At 48.6% G+C, this 19,301-nt stretch overlaps 1 protein-coding gene across 1 annotated transcript in view; it reads right to left on the bottom strand.

The window, feature by feature from the left end:
• Nucleotides 1-18,607, bottom strand: part of CNDP2 (carnosine dipeptidase 2) — a 44,231-nt gene extending 25,624 nt beyond the window's left edge. Inside the window, exons 1-5 of the mRNA XM_075314621.1 lie at nucleotides 18,451-18,607; nucleotides 16,365-16,508; nucleotides 7,237-7,399; nucleotides 4,550-4,638; nucleotides 2,906-3,106 (exon numbers count right to left, since the gene is read on the bottom strand). Coding sequence (XP_075170736.1) covers nucleotides 2,906-3,106; nucleotides 4,550-4,638; nucleotides 7,237-7,399; nucleotides 16,365-16,508; nucleotides 18,451-18,510 — 657 coding nt within the window. The 5' untranslated portion in view covers nucleotides 18,511-18,607. The remainder of the gene's footprint in view (nucleotides 1-2,905; nucleotides 3,107-4,549; nucleotides 4,639-7,236; nucleotides 7,400-16,364; nucleotides 16,509-18,450) is intronic.
• Between the last annotated feature and the right edge of the window lie 694 nt (nucleotides 18,608-19,301).

Genomic DNA, 19,301 nt, shown 5'->3' with positions numbered 1-19,301 from the left:
CGCACCACAAGTGCCAGCCGCGCCGCTGCCAGCGGCCGGCGCGACCGATTCCTGGAAGTGGCCAGCGTCCCGCCCCTCTCCTGACTGGCAGGTCTGGGGGCGGGAACGAACGGAAGCAGGCCGCAAAAGCCGGGGACTCTAGTTATCAGCGCGGCCGCCGTAAAAGCGCAGGCCGCGCTGAAGTCCCCGGCGCACTACAAGTGCCAGCCGCGCCGCAGTCCCAGCGGCCGGCGCGACCAATTCCCATAAGTGAGCCTGCTTCAGCAAAGCTGAATGAGGCCATGGCACAGGCGCCGCAGCGCTGATGTCCCCCGGCGCACTACAACACCCAGCATGCTGCGGTGTGAGCGCCAAATGCACGGGGACACAGAGTACCTTGAGGAAGCAGGGCCATGTCCCTGATGTACTCCGCTCCATCCAGCATCTTCTCCAGGGGCTGTAGATGGAGCACGGTCTCAGTGCCTGGAGACCGGTAAATCCCACTTCACCCAGAGCCCTGTAAAAAGGGATGGGGAAGGAATCAGCATGTGGGCTCCTGCCGCCGTACCCGCAATGGGTACCTCAACCTTACAAACACCTCCGACATACAGTGGGGTGAGAAGGGAGCATGCTGGGGACACTATATGTGTCCTCTTTTCTTCCATCCGACATAGTCAGCAGCTGCTGCTGACTAAAAAGTGGAGCTATGCGTGGATGTGTTGCCTCCTTCGCACAAAGCACAAAACTGGTGAGCCAGTGATCCCACTGGGGGTGTATAGCCAGAAGGGGAGGGGCCTTACACTTTTAAGTGTAATACTTTGTGTGGCCTCCAGAGGCAATAGCTATACACCCAATTGTCTGGGTCTCCCAATGGAGCGACAAAGAAAAGCATTATTAAAAAGGTCCAGAAACGCGTGCATCATGTGAGTGGCAGGTATGTGCTTCGTGCTAGGAATATATGGGGTCGGGTCCTGTGTTACTATTCCCCCAGTGTGCGCTTTGCTGGTCTATGTAAATTTACCCCCCCCGTCGCCGCCATTATACTTATGGCCGGCACATGCGCAGTAGAATCTAGAAGTATTTAATGTACTCTTGATTAAAATGATGTCAAAGTCAGTGCCTGTGCATACCGATCTCTCTAGAAAGATCATTGGAGCGTGCCTGCGATGTATCATAGCTGACAATGTGCTGTAATGCCTGTGATCAGTGTCAGTACTGATCACGAACATTTAACCCCTCTGATGCTGCTGTCAATAGTGACAGGGTAATCGATTGGCTTTTAGAGGGCTCCCTCTATGCTCCAATCAGCAGAATGTGATCGCTTTGTGCTGATGGTGGGGGTATCAGACAAGGCGTCCGCAATCAAACGCAGACAGTTTTGCTCTCTAAAAGTCAAATGGCGCTCCTTCCCTTCCAAGCCCTGCACCTAAGCAGTATTTTTCCACCACATATGTGGTGTCGGCATACCCAGGAGAAACTGCACAAATTGTACAGAGCATTTTTCTCCTGTTACCCTTGTGAAATTTAAAATTTTACTTTTTCCCCACAAAAATGTTAACCGCCTCAATTTTTTTTTATTTTTTCCTTCCTTATTGCTTTATCCCCTTCAACCTTGGGCAATTTTTTCATTTTTCGCTCCCCTTCTTCCAAGAGCCGCAACTCTTATTTTTCCATCAATATTGCCATATGAGGGCTTTTTTTTGCGGGATGAGTTATAGTTTTGAATGACACCATTAGTTTGACCATATAGTATATTGGAAAATGGGAGGGGAGGGGTGAAGAATTCCAAGTGCGGTGAAATTGCAAAAATACAGTGCAATTGCATGATTGTTTTCGGGATATTTTATTCACCACGTTCACTATATAGTAAAACTTAAGGGCTAGTTACACGCAACAACGTATCTAACGATATATCGCTGGGGTCACGGATTCCGTGACGCACATCTGGCATTGTTAGCGACGTCGTGCATGCGACACCTACGAGCGACCATTAACGATGGAAAATACTCACCAAATCGTCCATCGTTGACACGTCGTTCCTTTTCAAAAATTGTTGATTGTTGAGGACGCAGGTTTTTCGTCGTTCCCGAGGCAGCACACATCGCTACGTGTGACACCTCGGGAAAGACTAACTACAGCTTATCTGCAGCCACCGGCAATGAGGAAGGAAGTAGGTGGGTGGGATGTTACGTCCCGCTCATCTCCGCCCCTACGCTTCTATTGCGTGGCCGCTTAGTGACGCCGCACGAACCGCCCCCTTGGAAAGGAGGCGGTTCGCCGGCCACAGCGACGTCGCTAAGCAGGTAAGTCCGTGTGATGGCTCCGAACGATATTGTGCGCAACGGGCAGGGAATTGCCCAAGACGCACAAACGACTGGGGCGGGTACGCTCGCTAGGGACATGGCTAGCGATATCGCTGTGTGTAAAGCCCCCTTAACATGTCAGTATGATGCCTCAGGTCGGTATGAGTTTGAGGATACCAAAACGTATACTTTTATCAAATTAATAAAAAAAATAAAAAATTGAGACCCGTATCGTTCATTATTTGGGATCTAGGGCTCAGTGATGGCTTATCTTTTGCATCCTGAGCTGACATTTTTAACTATACCATTTTTGTGCAGATTCTACATTTTGATCACCTGTTATTGTATTTAAAAATTTGGGGCAACTAAAAAAAAACCGTAATTTTAGCGTTTTTTTTTTCCCCCCCTCGCCACGCAGTGTACTTATCAGATTAATTTATTTTATAGCTTTGGGGCGAATGGTGTGGCAAACCACAAGTACATTCAAGGCATCACAAAATTATCTAATACAGTACATATAAAAAAAAACCAAACAAACAAAAAAAAAAACCACAAAAACAAAACACAATTATCATCCGCTCTAGTGCAACTGTATAAGCAGAGAGGCCAATGCCACCCCATACCTCAATAAAAAAGTAGCAGATGCCACGTAGCCCATATGTGATACATGGCTTATTTTTCCCTAGCCAGTAGTTATCAGAAATGCAGACGTAATCCACATCCTTGAAAAATGTATCTTTCCGGGCAAAGATCAAGTCGTCCAAGCCTTCTGATCCAGACTCCTCCATTCCTTCAAAGCAGAACTTGAGATTGACCGGAATCTCCTTTGGAATAATAGAGATGTTCAGGTTATTTCCATACAATTATATCATGTAGTGACCAAACAATCTGAAGCCTCCACAACTGAACACTCCATGCGATAGAATAGGTATACAGTATGTCCATTGCCATTAACTTGAGAACGGCAGCAGTTATAGGCATAGAAGTGGTGTCTAGGTATAGTAAAGTAGCCATGCGCTACGCAATGAAACCACCTATTTATGGGTTGGAGCACACTCCCATTACCTTATATATTTAATGGTGGTGCCGTCCCCATTTGTATTATGAAACCACCTATAGCGCCACCTGGTGGAAAACAATGGCGTTAGCATTTTTATCTCGAAAAAGGAACGAGAGAGAGAAAAATAGTGAATTAAAAAGAATTGTAGGGCATCATCAATTCAATACGAATCGACACTTTGCATATAAAAGTGCTATGATATGAAACCCATGTCCCCCCCAAAACATTGAATGCTGGTCACGCATATGGCGCTCATTTAACTTTGATGCTCAAAGTGGCCACCGTTCGCTGCAATGCACATCTGGACTCTGGATAGCATACTGCATCTTGCTGCACGTTGTGAAATATGGTAGGTGACACGTTTGCACAAGCATCTGTGATACGTCGTTGTAGGTCCTGCAATGTTGGTGGAGGGGTCGCATACACCTGCTGTTTGATGTGACCTCACATGAAGTCCAATGGGGTCAGATCAGGTGAGTGTGGAGGCCACTCCACGCAGCCACCATACCCAATGACTTGTAGGAAGGTCTCCATGAGTTATCACTTCATGTCCGCAGCCTTGTGAGTTTTACATGTTCTAATCATAGCTTTTCTGTATGCAAGGTGTCAATTCGTATTGAATTGATGATGCCCTACAATTCTTTTTAATTCCCTATTTTTCTCGCTCTCTTCCTTTTTCGAGAAAAATGCTAACGCCATTGTTTTACACCAGGTGGCGCTATAGGTGGTTTCATTGCGTAGCGTATGGCTACTTTACTATACCTAGACACCACTTCCATGCCTATAGCTGCCGCCGTTCTCAAGTTAATGGCAGTGGACAGGATATGGGTGGACACACTGTATATATAGATATGACACATGGGTTGTTAGATGGGATTAGGAGGGAAAGTACCACTGTAGACAGGAAGCAAAGATTTAATGTACAGTACTACAGAATGTGGGTTAGTAGGGTTGTGCCATCAGAATAACCTAAAGCCCCATCCCCCCCCAACCCCCCTACTATATACGCTAGTACGAAAAGATGCACGTTGTAAGACGATCGGATGAACAACAATGATGCAACAGTTCTAGTACACCGACTACGGTATTTCAAAGTTTGCAATAGAAGTAAAATAAATTATTTCCAGCTTAAAGAACTAGATTTACAGTCGGGCAATAAACGGCAGATCGGGATTAATCACCAACTTCAGAGCAGTTACTGTTTTACCTGCTTTGTTTGCTGATAGGCCTCGATACAATTTAACCATGCAAGCACAGGACCTTTGTCATCTGTAGAACCTCTCCCATACAGTTTACCTAGACAAAAAACAAGTCCATGATTAAGATAATGTAGTCAGTCACTGAAAGTCCCATTTATCTGCACCAATAATGACTGCAATATACTACTCTAGCCAATGTGTTTATCTTTAAAATGTGCAATTAGAACTATTAGCACGCTACCAAGTGCAAAGGTGCAGGGTAATCCAAAGCTCACCGGTCCTAGCAGACATAATTGCTTCACTCAGTGCTAAGTGCAAAGTGTACCAGTAAGCAATAAAAGAGACTGGAATGGATAGTATGCCAAGCCATTCTGCCACTATACATGTATACTTATAGAATATGCTTCAGTCCAGGAATCTCAGATTCTGGCACTAAGGTACATTTCACACATCCCAGTTTCACAGTCTGAGTACAGACAGGAAAGTAAAGAGCGGCCGCAGGTCTGCTGACCAAAGAGTCACTCTGAGGCTGCGTGCGCACGACCGTGTAAAGTTTTGAAGTCTGTGTTTCAACTGCGTCCAAAATGCTGTGTTGTACACTACAAGTACAGTGCATGGGATTTCTAGAAATCACATGCCCAACGTACTTGTTTTTCCCGCACCAAAAACGGACCTCCGGTGCGACTTCCCAAGCAACAGCATGTCAATTAGTGCGGAGACGCAAGCGATCTCTGCAGGGAAAACAGATCAAGAGACCGCTACTGCCCGAGGCCAGATAGTGGGCACAAGAAGCTGCCGTCTCCTGCGGAGGACACTCGCGGCTCTGCAGGTCAGGACTCGCCGTGTCCAGGACACTGAGTCCCGATTGTGGGCACATACCCTAGGAGGCATATAGCAGAGTCTCAAGTTCGGAGGCCGGACTATGCATTAAAGTCCATACCTGGATAACAGAATGTGAATGTGTAAAACTGGCCCAAAAGTGAACCTAAACGGATGGCAAATCATCAATTACTTGGTCACTTTGTTAGTCAGTTTCCTGCCTGTTGCTTTCTATATCAAATGTCAGCACTTTCATAAAGAAGTTTTGCAATAATTTCCCTATATATGAATTCAACCTTGAAGCAAGAAAAAAAAAAAAACAAAAAAAAAAACCACAAAAACAAAACCCTCAGAATACTGTTTTTTTAAGAATTCTAAATTGTTGGTTGCAGCATGTTAAATAATTGAAATTGTTATAGGGCAACACGGTGATCAGCACGGTAACCTTTTAAAAAAAAAAAAAGACAAATTGCTGAGGTCCTTTGTTGAAATAACACCCAGGACAAGACCTGTTCTCCCCCTGTTTTTGTGGGTTTTTACCAGGTTCTCTGGTTTCCCCCCAATCCAGAAGTTAATTTAGATTGTGAGCCCCAATGGAGACAGTGATAATAATGTATCTAAAGCGCTGTGGATAATGATGGCGCTATATAAATAAAGCATAATAACTAAGAGTTTGTAAAAACAAGAAATTTTGCAGTTTACTTGTTATTACTTTAAAAAAGGAAAGCTTTTTAATTCTATGGTTTACAGCTCGTGGCCTGGGTTGCCATTTCTACAGTCTATGCGCGATGGCCGATATCCTAGGCAAGGAGTGCGGGGACTACAAGCCCTGTGATCTAAAGTTTGCTTTGATGCTGGCTTGGTTAGTTCGGTGTCCCTGCGTTCATCTGATGCTGCAGAAGAAAAGCTGTCACAGTTAGCAGCAATGGAGAGAACGCAGTTCAGACCAGTGGTAAAACTACACACCCAGCCTGAACTGTCAGTGTTCAGGAGCGCCTTCCGAGCAAGCCAGGGGCTCCTCAAGAATGATCTTAAAAGGAGTCGTCCAGTCCAAACACATAAGTCTGCAGCCACTTTGTAACTGTAGACGTGCGACTCCTCACATCACGAGGATTGTCCGGTGTCAGAGAGAGGAATGGCAGTCACGTGGCCTCAAGTGCGCGATATGCATATACCCAGCCACAATCCCAATAGAGTGGCGTAGCCTTGCGCTCAGTACACTTGCATTGAGTGCAGCTGCACCTCTTTAGTAGGATTCTGGCTGGGAGTATACATATCACACATTCACGGCCACCATTCCCGGGCTCGGACACCAGCGATGCAATGTGAGAATTCACAAGTCTGTAGTCACATAGAGCAACTGCAGATTTATGGATTTAGACTGGACAACCCCTTTAATAAGTATCAATTATTAGCCCAAGGCCAGTTTTTAAATCGCTCTCTGATCAGAGTACGGACCGCAATGTATAGATTGTCCGAGTATTATCTGACCTGAATGTAACAGCCTCACAGGCATCCTACAATCACAGATCTCATTACTTTGATGGCAGCAGAACTTCACAGACAGTAATTAAAAGCCGGCCACCAAGAAATGACATGTGACTACGTGACAAGATAGCGGTCAGCCGAGTAAATGTGCAGTCCTGAAGATTTATACTTCTCAGTCTGATATTTGGCTCCCCCTGACCTTCTTACAACACTATATGTCGGCCAAAGGTAGGAAGATTAGTGATTTCTGCTGCGGAAAAATACACTAAGGAAATGAAACTTTGCAGCTTCCTGTTATCTTGCAGTTGCACAATCATTCTCCTGATTACTAATAAAAAAAAAAGCCAGACATTGTGCCACGTCAGGAAAGAAGAACTGGGATGCTTACCGTCTCTCTCTTCCAAGACGAAGGGTTCGCTGTCCCATCCATCCTCCAGAGCGGCCGGCTGCACATCCAGATGTCCGTACACACATACCGTCTTCTTACCAGGATCTGAACCCAGTTTGCCCAAAACAATGGGAGGGAGAGGAATTTCTGAGCCATCTGGGAGCTAAGACATCAAATTGTATAAAAATAAAAAAAAAAAAAAAAGGGTATATTTCAATAGATCAGTTACAATTATGTCAAATCCACTGATATCATGGTGTCTGGACAATCTTCACCATCAGTCACATTCCCTATTCCCACAAACCTCCGGCCCTGCACAACTGAAAGGTTATATCTATCACCCCAACTTATCACAAGTAAGAAGCCACCTCATTTCTGTCCATTAGATCAAATCTCAGCAGATGTCACCTAATTTTTTTTTTTTTTTACTTCTGACCAACAATCCTGTATTTATGGCGGCGTTTAATAAAAAATAGCAGACCATACACCTCAGTCAGTACCTTCTTATTGATGTAACATGGTCTTAAAATTACGTCCATCTTCTCACTCACATCAGGCAGGGAAAAACCTAGTACTAATACGGAGACAAGATGGCGACACCCAAAGTGGGTCTCGGGTACCTCTCCGAATAAGAATTGCACCTTGCCCAAATCTCTTAAAGGGAACCTGTCACCACTTTTTCAGCCTATAAGCTGCAGCCACCACCAGTGGGCTCTTATATACAGCCTTCTAACATACTGTATAGAAAAGCCCAGGCCGCTGTGTAGAACATAAAAATCACTTTATAATTCTTACCTAATGGTCGCGCTGTGGTGGAGTTGGGCCATATGTGCATCTCCGTTGTCCGGTGGCGGCGGCGCCCCCTTCGACCATCTTCGTTCTGCTTCTGAAGCATGTGTGCATGACGGATCATACGTCATACACACTCGCCGGTCCCGCGCAGGCGAACTACAATTCTTTGATCTTCCCTGCTCAGCGTAGATCAAAGTGCGCCTGCGCAGGACCTTAATGCCGGCGAGTGTGGATGACTTAGACGTGTCATGCACCCTGGCTACAGAAAAAGAAAGCCAAAGATGGCCGAAAAAGGCGGCGTCAGCCAATGGAGACGCCCATCTGACCCAACTCTACCGCAGTGCGAATGTTAGGCGAGTATTATAAAGTGTTTTTTTACGCTCTACACAGCGGCCTGGGCTCTTATACACAGCATATTAGAATGCTGTATATAAGAGCCCACTGGTGGTGGCCGCAGCTTATAGGCCGAAGAAGGGAATTTTGTTTACTTACCGTAAATTCCTTTTCTTCTAGCTCCAATTGGGAGACCCAGACAATTGGGTGTATAGCTTCTGCCTCCGGAGGCCACACAAAGTATTACACTGAAAAGTGTAAAGCCCCTCCCCTTCTGCCTATACACCCCCCCGTGAGTCACGGGCTCCTCAGTTTTGGTGCAAAAGCAGGAAGGAGGAAACTTATAATTTGGTCTAAAGTAATTCAATCCGAAGGAAGTTCGGAAAACTGAAAACCATTCAACATGAACAACATGTGTACACAAAGAACAACAGCCCGAAGGGAACAGGGGCGGGTGCTGGGTCTCCCAATTGGAGCTAGAAGAAAAGGAATTTACGGTAAGTAAACAAAATTCCCTTCTTCTTTGTCGCTCCATTGGGAGACCCAGACAATTGGGACGTCCAAAAGCAGTCCCTGGGTGGGTAAAATAATACCTCGTAATAGAGCCGAAAAACGGCCCCTTCCTACAGGTGGGCAACTGCCGCCTGAAGGATCTGCCTACCTAGGCTGGCATCTGCCGAATCATAGGTATGCACCTGATAGTGTTTCGTGAAAGTGTGCAGGCTCGACCAGGTAGCCGCCTGACACACCTGCTGAGCCGTAGCCTGGTGCCGCAAAGCCCAGGACGCACCCACGGCTCTGGTAGAATGGGCCTTCAGCCCTGAGGGAACCGGAAGCCCAGAAGAACGGTAGGCTTCGAGAATTGGTTCCTTGATCCACCGAGCCAGGGTTGATTTGGAAGCCTGTGACCCTTTACGCTGGCCAGCGACAAGGACAAAGAGTGCATCCGAGCGGCGCAGGGGCGCCGTACGAGAAATGTAGAGTCTGAGTGCTCTAACCAGATCCAACAAGTGCAAATCCTTTTCACATTGGTGAACTGGATGTGGACAAAGAGAAGGTAAGGAGATATCCTGATTGAGATGAAAGGGGGATACCACCTTAGGGAGAAATTCCGGAACCGGACGCAGAACCACCTTGTCCTGGTGAAACACCAGGAAAGGAGCCTTGCATGACAGCGCTGCTAGCTCAGACAGACACTCTCCGAAGTGATGTGACAGCTACTAGGAAGACCACTTTCTGCGAAAGGCGTGAAAGAGAAATATCCTTCATTGGCTCAAAAGGTGGTTTCTGAAGAGCCATCAGCACCCTGTTCAGATCCCAGGGTTCTAACGGACGCTTGTAAGGAGGAACTATGTGACAAACCCCCTGCAGGAACGTGCGCACCTTTGGAAGTCTGGCTAGGCGCTTCTGGAAAAACACAGAGCGCAGAGACTTGTCCCTTAAGAGAACCGAGCGACAAACCCTTTTCCAATCCGGATTGAAGGAAGGAAAGAAAAATGGGCAAGGCAAATGGCCAGGGAGTAAAACCCTGATCAGCGCACCAGGATAAGAATATTCTCCACGTCCTGTGGTAGATCTTGGCGGACGTTGGTTTCCTGGCCTGTCTCATAGTGGCAATGACCTCTTGAGATAACCCTGAAGATGCTAGGATCCAGGACTCAATGGCCACACAGTCAGGTTGAGGGCCGCAGAATTCAGATGGAAAAACGGCCCTTGAGACAGCAAGTCTGGTCGGTCTGGTAGTGCCCACGGTTGACCCACCGTGAGATGCCACAGATCCGGGTACCACGACCTCCTCGGCCAGTCTGGAGCGACGAGGATGGCGCGGCGGCAGTCTGACCTGATCTTGCGTAACACTCTGGGCAACAGTGCCAGAGGAGGAAACACATAAGGCAGATGAAACTGCGACCAATCCTGAACTAATGCGTCTGCCGCCCTCTGTGATCTTGAGACCGTGCCATGAATGCCGGGACCTTGTTGTTGTGCCGGGACGCCATTAGGTCGACGTCCGGCATCCCCCAGTGGCAACAGATCTCTTGAAATACGTCCGGGTGAAGGGACCATTCCCCTGCGTCCATGCCCTGGCGACTGAGAAAGTCTGCTTCCCAGTTTTCTACGCCCGGGATGTGAACTGCGGATATGGCGGATGCAGTGGCTTCCGCCCACAGCAGAATCCGCCGGACTTCCTGGAAGGCTTGCCGACTGCGTGTGCCGCCCTGGTGGTTGATGTATGCCACCGCTGTGGAGTTGTCCGACTGAATTCGGATCTGTTTGCCTTCCAGCCACGGCTGGAACGCTTTTAGGGCAAGATATACTGCCCTTATCTCCAGAACATTGATCTGCAGGGAGGACTCTGGCTGAGTCCAGGTACCCTGGGCCCTGTGGTGGAGAAAGACCGCTCCCCACCCTGACAGGCTCGCGTCCGTCGTGACCACCGCCCAGGATGGTGGTAGGAAGGATTTCCCCTTCGACAATGAAGTGGAAAGAAGCCACCACTGAAGAGAGGCTTTGGCTGCCTGAGAAAGGGAGACGTTCCTGTCGAGGGACGTCGACTTCCTGTCCCACTTGCAGAGAATGTCCCATTGAAGTGGACGCAGATGAAACTGCGCAAAAGGAACTGCCTCCATTGCTGCCACCATCTTCCCTAGGAAGTGCATGAAGCGCCTCAAGGGGTGTGACTGGCCTTGAAGGAGAGATTGCACCCCTGTCTGTAGTGAACGCTGTTTGTCCAGCGGAAGCTTCACTATCGCTGGAAGAGTATGAAACTCCATGCCAAGATATGTCAGTGATTGGGCCGGTGTCAGATTTGACTTTGTGAAATTGATGATCCACCCGAATCTCTGAAGAGTCTCCAGAGCAATGTCCAGGCTGTGTTGGCATGCCACTCGGGAGGGTGCCTTGACAAGCAGATCGTCTAAGTAAGGGATCACCGAGTGTCCCTGAGAGTGTAGGACTGCTACAACTGCTGCCATGACCTTGGTGAAGACCCGTGGTGCTGTCGCCAGGCCGAAAGGCAGTGCCACGAACTGAAGGTGTTCGTCCCCGATGGCGAAACGCAGGAAGCGCTGATGCTCTGGTGCAATCGGTACGTGGAGATAAGCATCTTTGATGTCGATTGATGCTAGGAAATCTCCTTGGGACATTGAGGCGATGACGGAGCGGAGCGATTCCATCCGGAACCGCCTGGTTTTCACGTGTTTGTTGACCAGTTTTAGGTCCAGAACAGGACGGAAAGATCCGTCCTTTTTTGGCACCACAAACAAGTTGGAGTAAAAACCGTGACCCTGTTGCTGAAGAGGAACAGGGATCACCACTCCTTCTGCCTTCAGAGTGCACACCGCCTGAAGAAGAGCATCGGCTCGCTCGGGGGGCGGAGATGTTCTGAAGAAACGAGTCGGAGGACGAGAGCTGAGCTCTATCCTGTAACCGTGAGACAGAATGTCTCTCACCCAACGGTCTTGTACCTGTGGCAACCAGGCGTCGCAAAAGCGGGAGAGCCTGCCACCGACCGAGGATGCGGCGTGAAGAGGCCGAAAGTCATGAGGAGGCCGCTTTGGGAGCGGTTCCTCCGGCGGTCTTTTTAGGACGTAACTTAGACCACCATGAATCGGAGTTCGTCTGACCCTTCTGTGGCCTGTTGGACGAGGAGAATTGAGACCTGTCCGCGGGCCGAAAGGACCGAAACCTCGATTGTACCTTCCGTTGTTGAGGTCTTTTTGGTTTGGACTGGGGTAAGGATGAGTCCTTTCCCTTGGATTGTTTAATGATTTCATCCAATCGCTCACCAAACAGGCGGTCACCAGAAAATGGCAACCCGGTTAAGAACTTTTTGGAGGCAGAGTCTGCCTTCCATTCACGTAGCCACATGGCCCTGCGGACTGCCACCGAATTGGCGGATGCTACCGCCGTACGGCTCGTAGAGTCCAGGACAGCATTAATGGCGTATGACGCAAACGCCGACGCCTGAGAGGTTAATGACACCACCTGCGGAGCAGAGGCCCGTGTGACTGCATTAATCTGCGAGTGACAAGCTGAGATAGCTTGGAGCGCCCATACGGCTGCGAATGCCGGAGCAAAGGACGCGCCGATAGCCTCATAGATGGATTTCAACCAGAGCTCCATCTGCCTGTCAGTGGCATCTTTGAGTGAGGCCCCATCTTCCACTGCAACTATGGATCTAGCCGCCAGTCTGGAGACTGGAGGATCCACCTTGGGACACTGAGCCCAACCCTTGACAACGTCAGGGGGAAAAGGATAACGTGTGTCCTTAAGTCGCTTAGAAAAGCGCTTATCTGGACAAGCTCGGTGTTTCTGGACTGCCTCTCTGAAATCGGAGTGATCCAGGAACATACTCATTGTACGCTTGGGAAACCTAAAACGGAATTTCTCCTGCTGAGAAGCTGACTCCTCAATTGGAGGAGCTGGGGGAGAAAGATCCAACACCTGATTGATGGACGCTATAAGGTCGTCTATTTGCAGACGACAAGCTGTTGTCTCCTCTGAGTACAATCTGGGAGGGTATATAGCCAAAAACCAATGCGACCGTACAGAGTAAATGTATAGCATATAAACCTATATATATACACACTTCGGCACCCAGGGGGGCCAGCACCTAGAAACAGGTGCGGCTTACCGACCGCCCAAAGCGGTTGTGTGACCACCAGATTCCCTGCCTGGATCTCCCAGAGCCGTTTGTCTCTCCTCTCTAGCTTCAGAAGTGCTGACAGGAATGGCTGCCAGCGTTCTGTGAGGAGGAGGGGGCCGTGGGCGTGCCCAAGAAAGTGCGGGAATCTGGTGTCCCACTGTGCTCAGTGAGGGGGGAGGAGGATACAAAGTATGCTCCAGCCCTCAGCGCTGACGTCCAGTGCAGCGTCCCTCCCTTCCCCTGACTGACAGGCCCGGGGGCGGGAATATGCGGTACTAGGCCGCAAAAGCCGGGGACTAAAGTTGTAAGCGCGGCCGGCAAACAAGCGCGGTCAGCGCGGTAGTCCCGGCGCACTAACACACCCAGCAGTGCTGCAGCGTGTATGACACAAGCGCTCCATGCGCTGTCCCCAAGGGGACACAGATTACCTCACAGTAGCAGGGCCTTGTCCCTGACGATACCCAGCTCCTGTCCAGCAGATTCCTCAGGGGCTGCGGAGGGAGCACGGTCCCAGTGTCTGGAGACCGATTAGGATCCCACTTCACCCAGAGCCCCTAGGGGATGGGGAAGGAAAACAGCATGTTGGCTCCTGCCTATGTACCCGCAATGGGTACCTCAACCTTAACCGCACCGCCGACCAGAGTGGGGTGAGAAGGGAGCATGCTGGGGGCCCTATATGGGCCCACTTTTCTTCCATCCGAAATAGTCAGCAGCTGCTGCTGACTAAATTGTGGAGCTATGCGTGCATGTGTGCCTCCTTCGCACAAAGCATAAAAACTGAGGAGCCCGTGACTCACGGGGGGGGGGTGTATAGGCAGAAGGGGAGGGGCTTTACACTTTTAAGTGTAATACTTTGTGTGGCCTCCGGAGGCAGAAGCTATACACCCAATTGTCTGGGTCTCCCAATGGAGCGACAAAGAAAAAATGGTGACAGGTTCCATTTAAGGCATCACACCAGGAGTTCCTCATGTTTGATGTGAAGAAAGCTCAGACCCTAGTGCTATAGTCCCGGGGTCTGGTATGGACATAAGGCTATGTAATTAGAGCCGTGAGTAAATATCTACGATTCCAATAACGTACTGTAGCAATATACTTTAGTTGTAATTGCAGACAGATCTGCTGACTGTGCACATGTTACATTGTGAAATACGGGTGGTTTTCCCAGCAACTTAAGATGTCAGTACACAACAGAGACCAAACTATTATAGGATGATGGTAAATAATTGCTACCCAGGATAGGCACAGTTAGTTTATAGAAGGGTGATTGCAAAACTGGCAGTAAAACCAGTCTATTGTATTCAGGAACTCAATGGCAAATATCCAATGTCACATTGATATGGTAAGCAGGGCAGGGCGGTGTATATCTCATCTATACGGAAATTTGGAATCGATCTGCACAGAATGATTCACAAAGGTCTGTGGTGCTAAGATTGCAGCTATGCTGGATAAGCAGAAGAGATAAAGACATAATACAAGTTATCTTCCCTCCTACAGGCCAATCTGCTAAGGTAATGAAGTCAGCAATATGAGCCCTTCATCACATTGGGAGACTATGAGCCAGTCTGGGGCAGACACCCGGAAACCCAGTGGACAGATGCCTGCAAGCGAGATACATATATAGATATAGTAATTAAAGGGGTACTTCGGTGGAAGTAGATAAACTGTTCTATTAGGGGTACTTCACACACAGCGAGATCGCTACTGAGATCGCTGCTGAGTCACGTTTTTTGTGACCTCATTAGCGATCTCGCTGTGTGTGACACTGAGCAGCGATCTGGCCCCTGCTGTGAGATCGTTGCTTGTTACACACAGTGCTGGTTCGTTTTTTTATTGTTGCTCTCCCGCTAATAAGCACACATCGCTGTGTGTGACAGCGAGAGAGCAACAATCCTGAATGTGCAAGGAGCAGGAGCCGGCGTCTGACAGCCTGCGGTAAGCTGTAACCAAGGTAAACATCGGGTAACCAAGGTGGTTACCCGATATTTACCTTCGTTACCAGCCTCCGCAGCTCTCACACTGCCAGTGCCGGCTCCTGCTCCCTGCACACGCTAAGCTAAGCGGTGTGCGCTGGTAACTAAGGTAAACATCGGGTAACCATACCCGATGTTTACCTTAGTTACCAGTGTCCGCAGCTTCCAGACGCCGGCTCCGTGAAAGCGCAGCGTCGCTTGCACGTCGCTGCTGGCTGGGGGCTGGTCGCTGGTGAGATCTGCCCGTTTGACAGCTCACCAGCAACCATATAGCGATGCAGCAGCGATCCTGACCAGGTCAGATCGCTGGTCGGATCGCTGCTGCATCGCTAAAGTGTGAAGGTACCTTTAGTGTGCATCTCACCACTAGGACCCACACCAGTCGCCAGAATATTAGAGGCAAATATCTCATTCACACCTGGCTGTAAAGGCCCAGTCACACACAACGACTTATAAGGTTGCATCGTTTTCGGGATCGCAGATAAGTCACTGGGAGGTTGCAGGGGAGATGTCACACTGTCAGACCTTACCAACGATGCAGGAACGCTACAGGTCGCAGTAGTGACCTGTATAACGATCTCAGCAGTCACTGTGACCCTGTCACACAGTGTCAAACACAGCGATGTGTCCTGCCCAGCAGGACATCGCCTTTGAAGAAAATGACCTGGACCATTCTGCAACGACTAGTGATCTCACAGCAGGGGCCTGATCGCTGGTAGATGTCACACATAACGAGATCGCTAATGTGATCGCTACTGCGTCACAGAAACCGTGACTCCGCTGCGAAATCGCTAGCGATCTCGTTATGTGTGACGGTACCTTAAGAGGTGAATGTCTCATTCACACCTGGCTGCAAGACTGGCCAGGAGGAGTTAAAGCAGCAGGTCGCACATGCATCCTGCTGCAGTCTACACCACTGAAAAATAGGACAGCCAAGTGCTCTGTTGTTCTCTATCCTAAGCAGTGAAAAATAACTGAAATGTTAGACTGACTGGATGGTGTAGGATGTGTCACGCACACAGGGCTTGGCAGGAGGACAGTGATCGCACAAGATGGAGGAGCTGGACCAAGAGCAGCAACACCTATCAGAATGTACCGCCCCCTAGGTACGTATAATAATGGTGTTTTTTTATGTTTTACAGAGTGGCCTGGGCTCTTCTATACACCATTCTGGAATGCTGTATATAAGGGCTCACGGGTGTCTTGCTGCCAGTTGAGAAGTGGGTACACTAGCTGTGAGACTCTTACCAATCTTACAGGAGTACCCCTTTAAGAAAGAAGTGCAGCATATGCAATAAGAAATTAACAATTGCACAGCTCATCCTAAATACATGAAGTGATGAAATGGCTCCAACCACACCCCAGAGGAAATGTTCACATGTACTCACCTTTTGCTTTCCAATGTCCGCCAGCTCTGCAGAGCCGCCTAATCGTTCAATCTCCTTGACCGCTACTTCCATCATCTTCTTGATTTCTCCTCTTTTCTCTGGCCAGGCCGATACACTTGGGATTGCCACCCATTCTGCTAGTCTCTGTGAAAAAAGTACAATAAAAAAAAGTTCTGATGCCTGTACACTGTACTTCAAGGCCTAAAGCAGAGCAATCCGGGAAGAAAATGTAAAATGTGCTCTCGTGTAGAGAAGAGCCAGCCGATGACCACAGTACAGCACCAAGGTGGTGTCAAGGAGGATTATCTGGTTACCAGGTTCCTTTAGCCTCTCCATCCAAAAATACATACATATTACATCAACATAGTTATTGCATGACAAACCAATAAAACAGGAATATAAAAATGGATAACACAAATGGTGGGATAACTAACCGGCCTCACCACTTCTGGACAGAAAGTAACAAGGAAGGTCCATGTGCACAGGCCGATAACTGGAGAAAAACCATACTCTCGACTATTGAGCGCTGATCAAACACGCCGACTGGACAATTTACGAAGGAATAAAAATCATTGTCATGTCAATGTGGGGGCTGTATGGGACAGAATGGTCGCATGATTAATACTTCTGTCCCCATACAGTTTGAATGGGCCTTGGGTCAATCTACTTCTATGTAGCCAATTGGCACTCATTTAAGCACAGAAATCTGACAGTGTTGGTGGGCTTAAAGGGACCCGGTCATCAGATTTTCCCTATTAAACCAAATATATCACCTTCGGCAGCTCCTGGGCTGCATTCTAGGAAGGTGCACCTTGTTGCTGGCCCCCTTTGCAGACCCCTAGAAGAACTTTATAAAATCTTACTGTTTCCTATGCAAATAAGTTTGGTTGGCCAGATGGGCGGGCTCTAATTCGTCTCCCGTCTCCCCCTCCTGCCTCTGTTCGCCATCCCCCAGGCATGATTTAAATGGACGCTGCCCCCGCCTTCATGCATGCTGCTGGAGTCTCGCGCAGGTGCATTTCACTGTGCCCCTATCACGGGGCTGGGCATAAAGTTTCCCCTCGCACAAGGGCAGATTATGTAGTTGCGCAGGCGCGAGATTATGGGCGGGTGTGAGGATGATGCTTGTGAGGTGATACATAGCACCACCTGCGAAACTATACACACACACACAAATTTATATATATATATATATATATATATATATATATATATATATATATATATATATATATATATATCTCTTTTAATTTATCTTTCCTACTAACAATTGACATATAGATTAGTTTTCATGGTAGGTGATAGGATGGCTGGATTCCTTGGACCATCTGATCACCAGCATGGCAGTTATATTGTGCCAGAAGCAGCATGGAGCAACAACCGCCGGCTGTACATGGAGTGACCGCCAGTGGAGCAGCACTGCACACACCCCACCAGTGCATCCTACAGCTTCCCTGGAGTGAGGAGATAAGGGGCTCGGGACATGGGGGATTGCTGGGCTTCCGCCATCAGACACTTATCACATACTATGCAGATTGGTTATAAATGTGAAACATGGGACATCATTTACAGGGTTTCCCCTTTCAACTTTTTAGTTTCTTATGTCATTGAGAAAAAAAAAAAAAAAAAGAGAAATAATCAGCAAATACTCGCCCCTCGGGGGCCGGTGCGGTCTCCACCTGTGCTCAGGTCACCAGCGCTGCAGCTAGTCACTATCCTCAGTGACTTGTCCCACAGACTGCTGAGCCCAGAGATTGTCTGCGGACTGTGCACAATGACAGGATCCAGCGGGGGAGATGGAACAGCTGACATTTGTTTATTTCAGCAATAATTTGTAAGAAGCAAACAAGGCTGAGCAGGGAACAGCTGATGGGGCTTTCCTTTTGCAGCAGAGCTCTAGGAGTCCGGACACTTCCCATACATTCATTATACAGATACAGGGCAAGGAGAGGGGAGCCCAGGACACAGCGCATCTCTGGGCACAGGAGCCAGGAAGGAGCAGCCTGTGAGCTCTGCCGCCTATCGGTGCCTGCAGGAATGACACGGTACACAGCAGCTCACCCCCTCCCCCACACCGGCGCGTTACCTTCACGTAGACGTCCTGGTGACTGTCAATGTACTGGAACAGCGGCGGGAGGACAGACATGGCGGCGGCGGACAGCGGGGCTGGGGACCGGGAGCAGCACACTGCCTATAAGTCACACGGACAGGCTCCGCCCACAGCCGGCACACAGCTCACGTGATGCCGTGCGGTCAGCTGACTGGCTGTGCTGGTGACGCGGCCTCCCTGTGGTCGGAAGTGGAATGACAGGACTCGCCGCCTGCGCAGTAGTGATGGGCAGTCCGGCTCTTTTTGATGAGCCGGCTCATTCGGCTCGGCTCACCAAAAAGAATCGGCTCTTTCGGCTCAAAAAACGGCTCTTTTTTTAAAAAAAACCCTCTGCTCCACCTTGTGATGATACAGAACCTCCCCTGTACATTGGGAACCTCATTCTACACCCTTGTATGTATCTAGTGAAGCAGTAAAAACAGTTTTTAGCATTATTGTTTCCGTTTCCTCAGATTGTCAGCTCTTCTGGACAGGGCCCTCGCTCCTCTTTTATGTGGTGTTTTTTGTACATGTCCTTTCTACATTAGTCAGTGCTCTGATATGTGTCGCTCCTACAAAAGATTATAATTCCTGAAAATAAAGGCGAGTTGCAATTACTGTGCTGCCTGTCACTATATGTGCAAAACACACACACTGTACATACTGAACACAAATGACACACATACATACACACACACATTGTACACACACACTGTACATACTGAACACAAAGGACACACATACACACATTGTACACACATACTGTACATACTGAACACAAAGGACACATACATACACACACACATTGTACACACTGAACACAAAGGACACATACATACACACATTGT

The sequence above is a fragment of the Anomaloglossus baeobatrachus genome, chromosome 6 (assembly GCF_048569485.1).
Source record: "Anomaloglossus baeobatrachus isolate aAnoBae1 chromosome 6, aAnoBae1.hap1, whole genome shotgun sequence".
Taxonomy (NCBI): Eukaryota; Metazoa; Chordata; class Amphibia; order Anura; family Aromobatidae; genus Anomaloglossus; species Anomaloglossus baeobatrachus.
The sequence above is the reverse complement of the archived record's forward strand: the minus strand, read 5'-3'. Positions and strand labels throughout refer to the sequence as shown.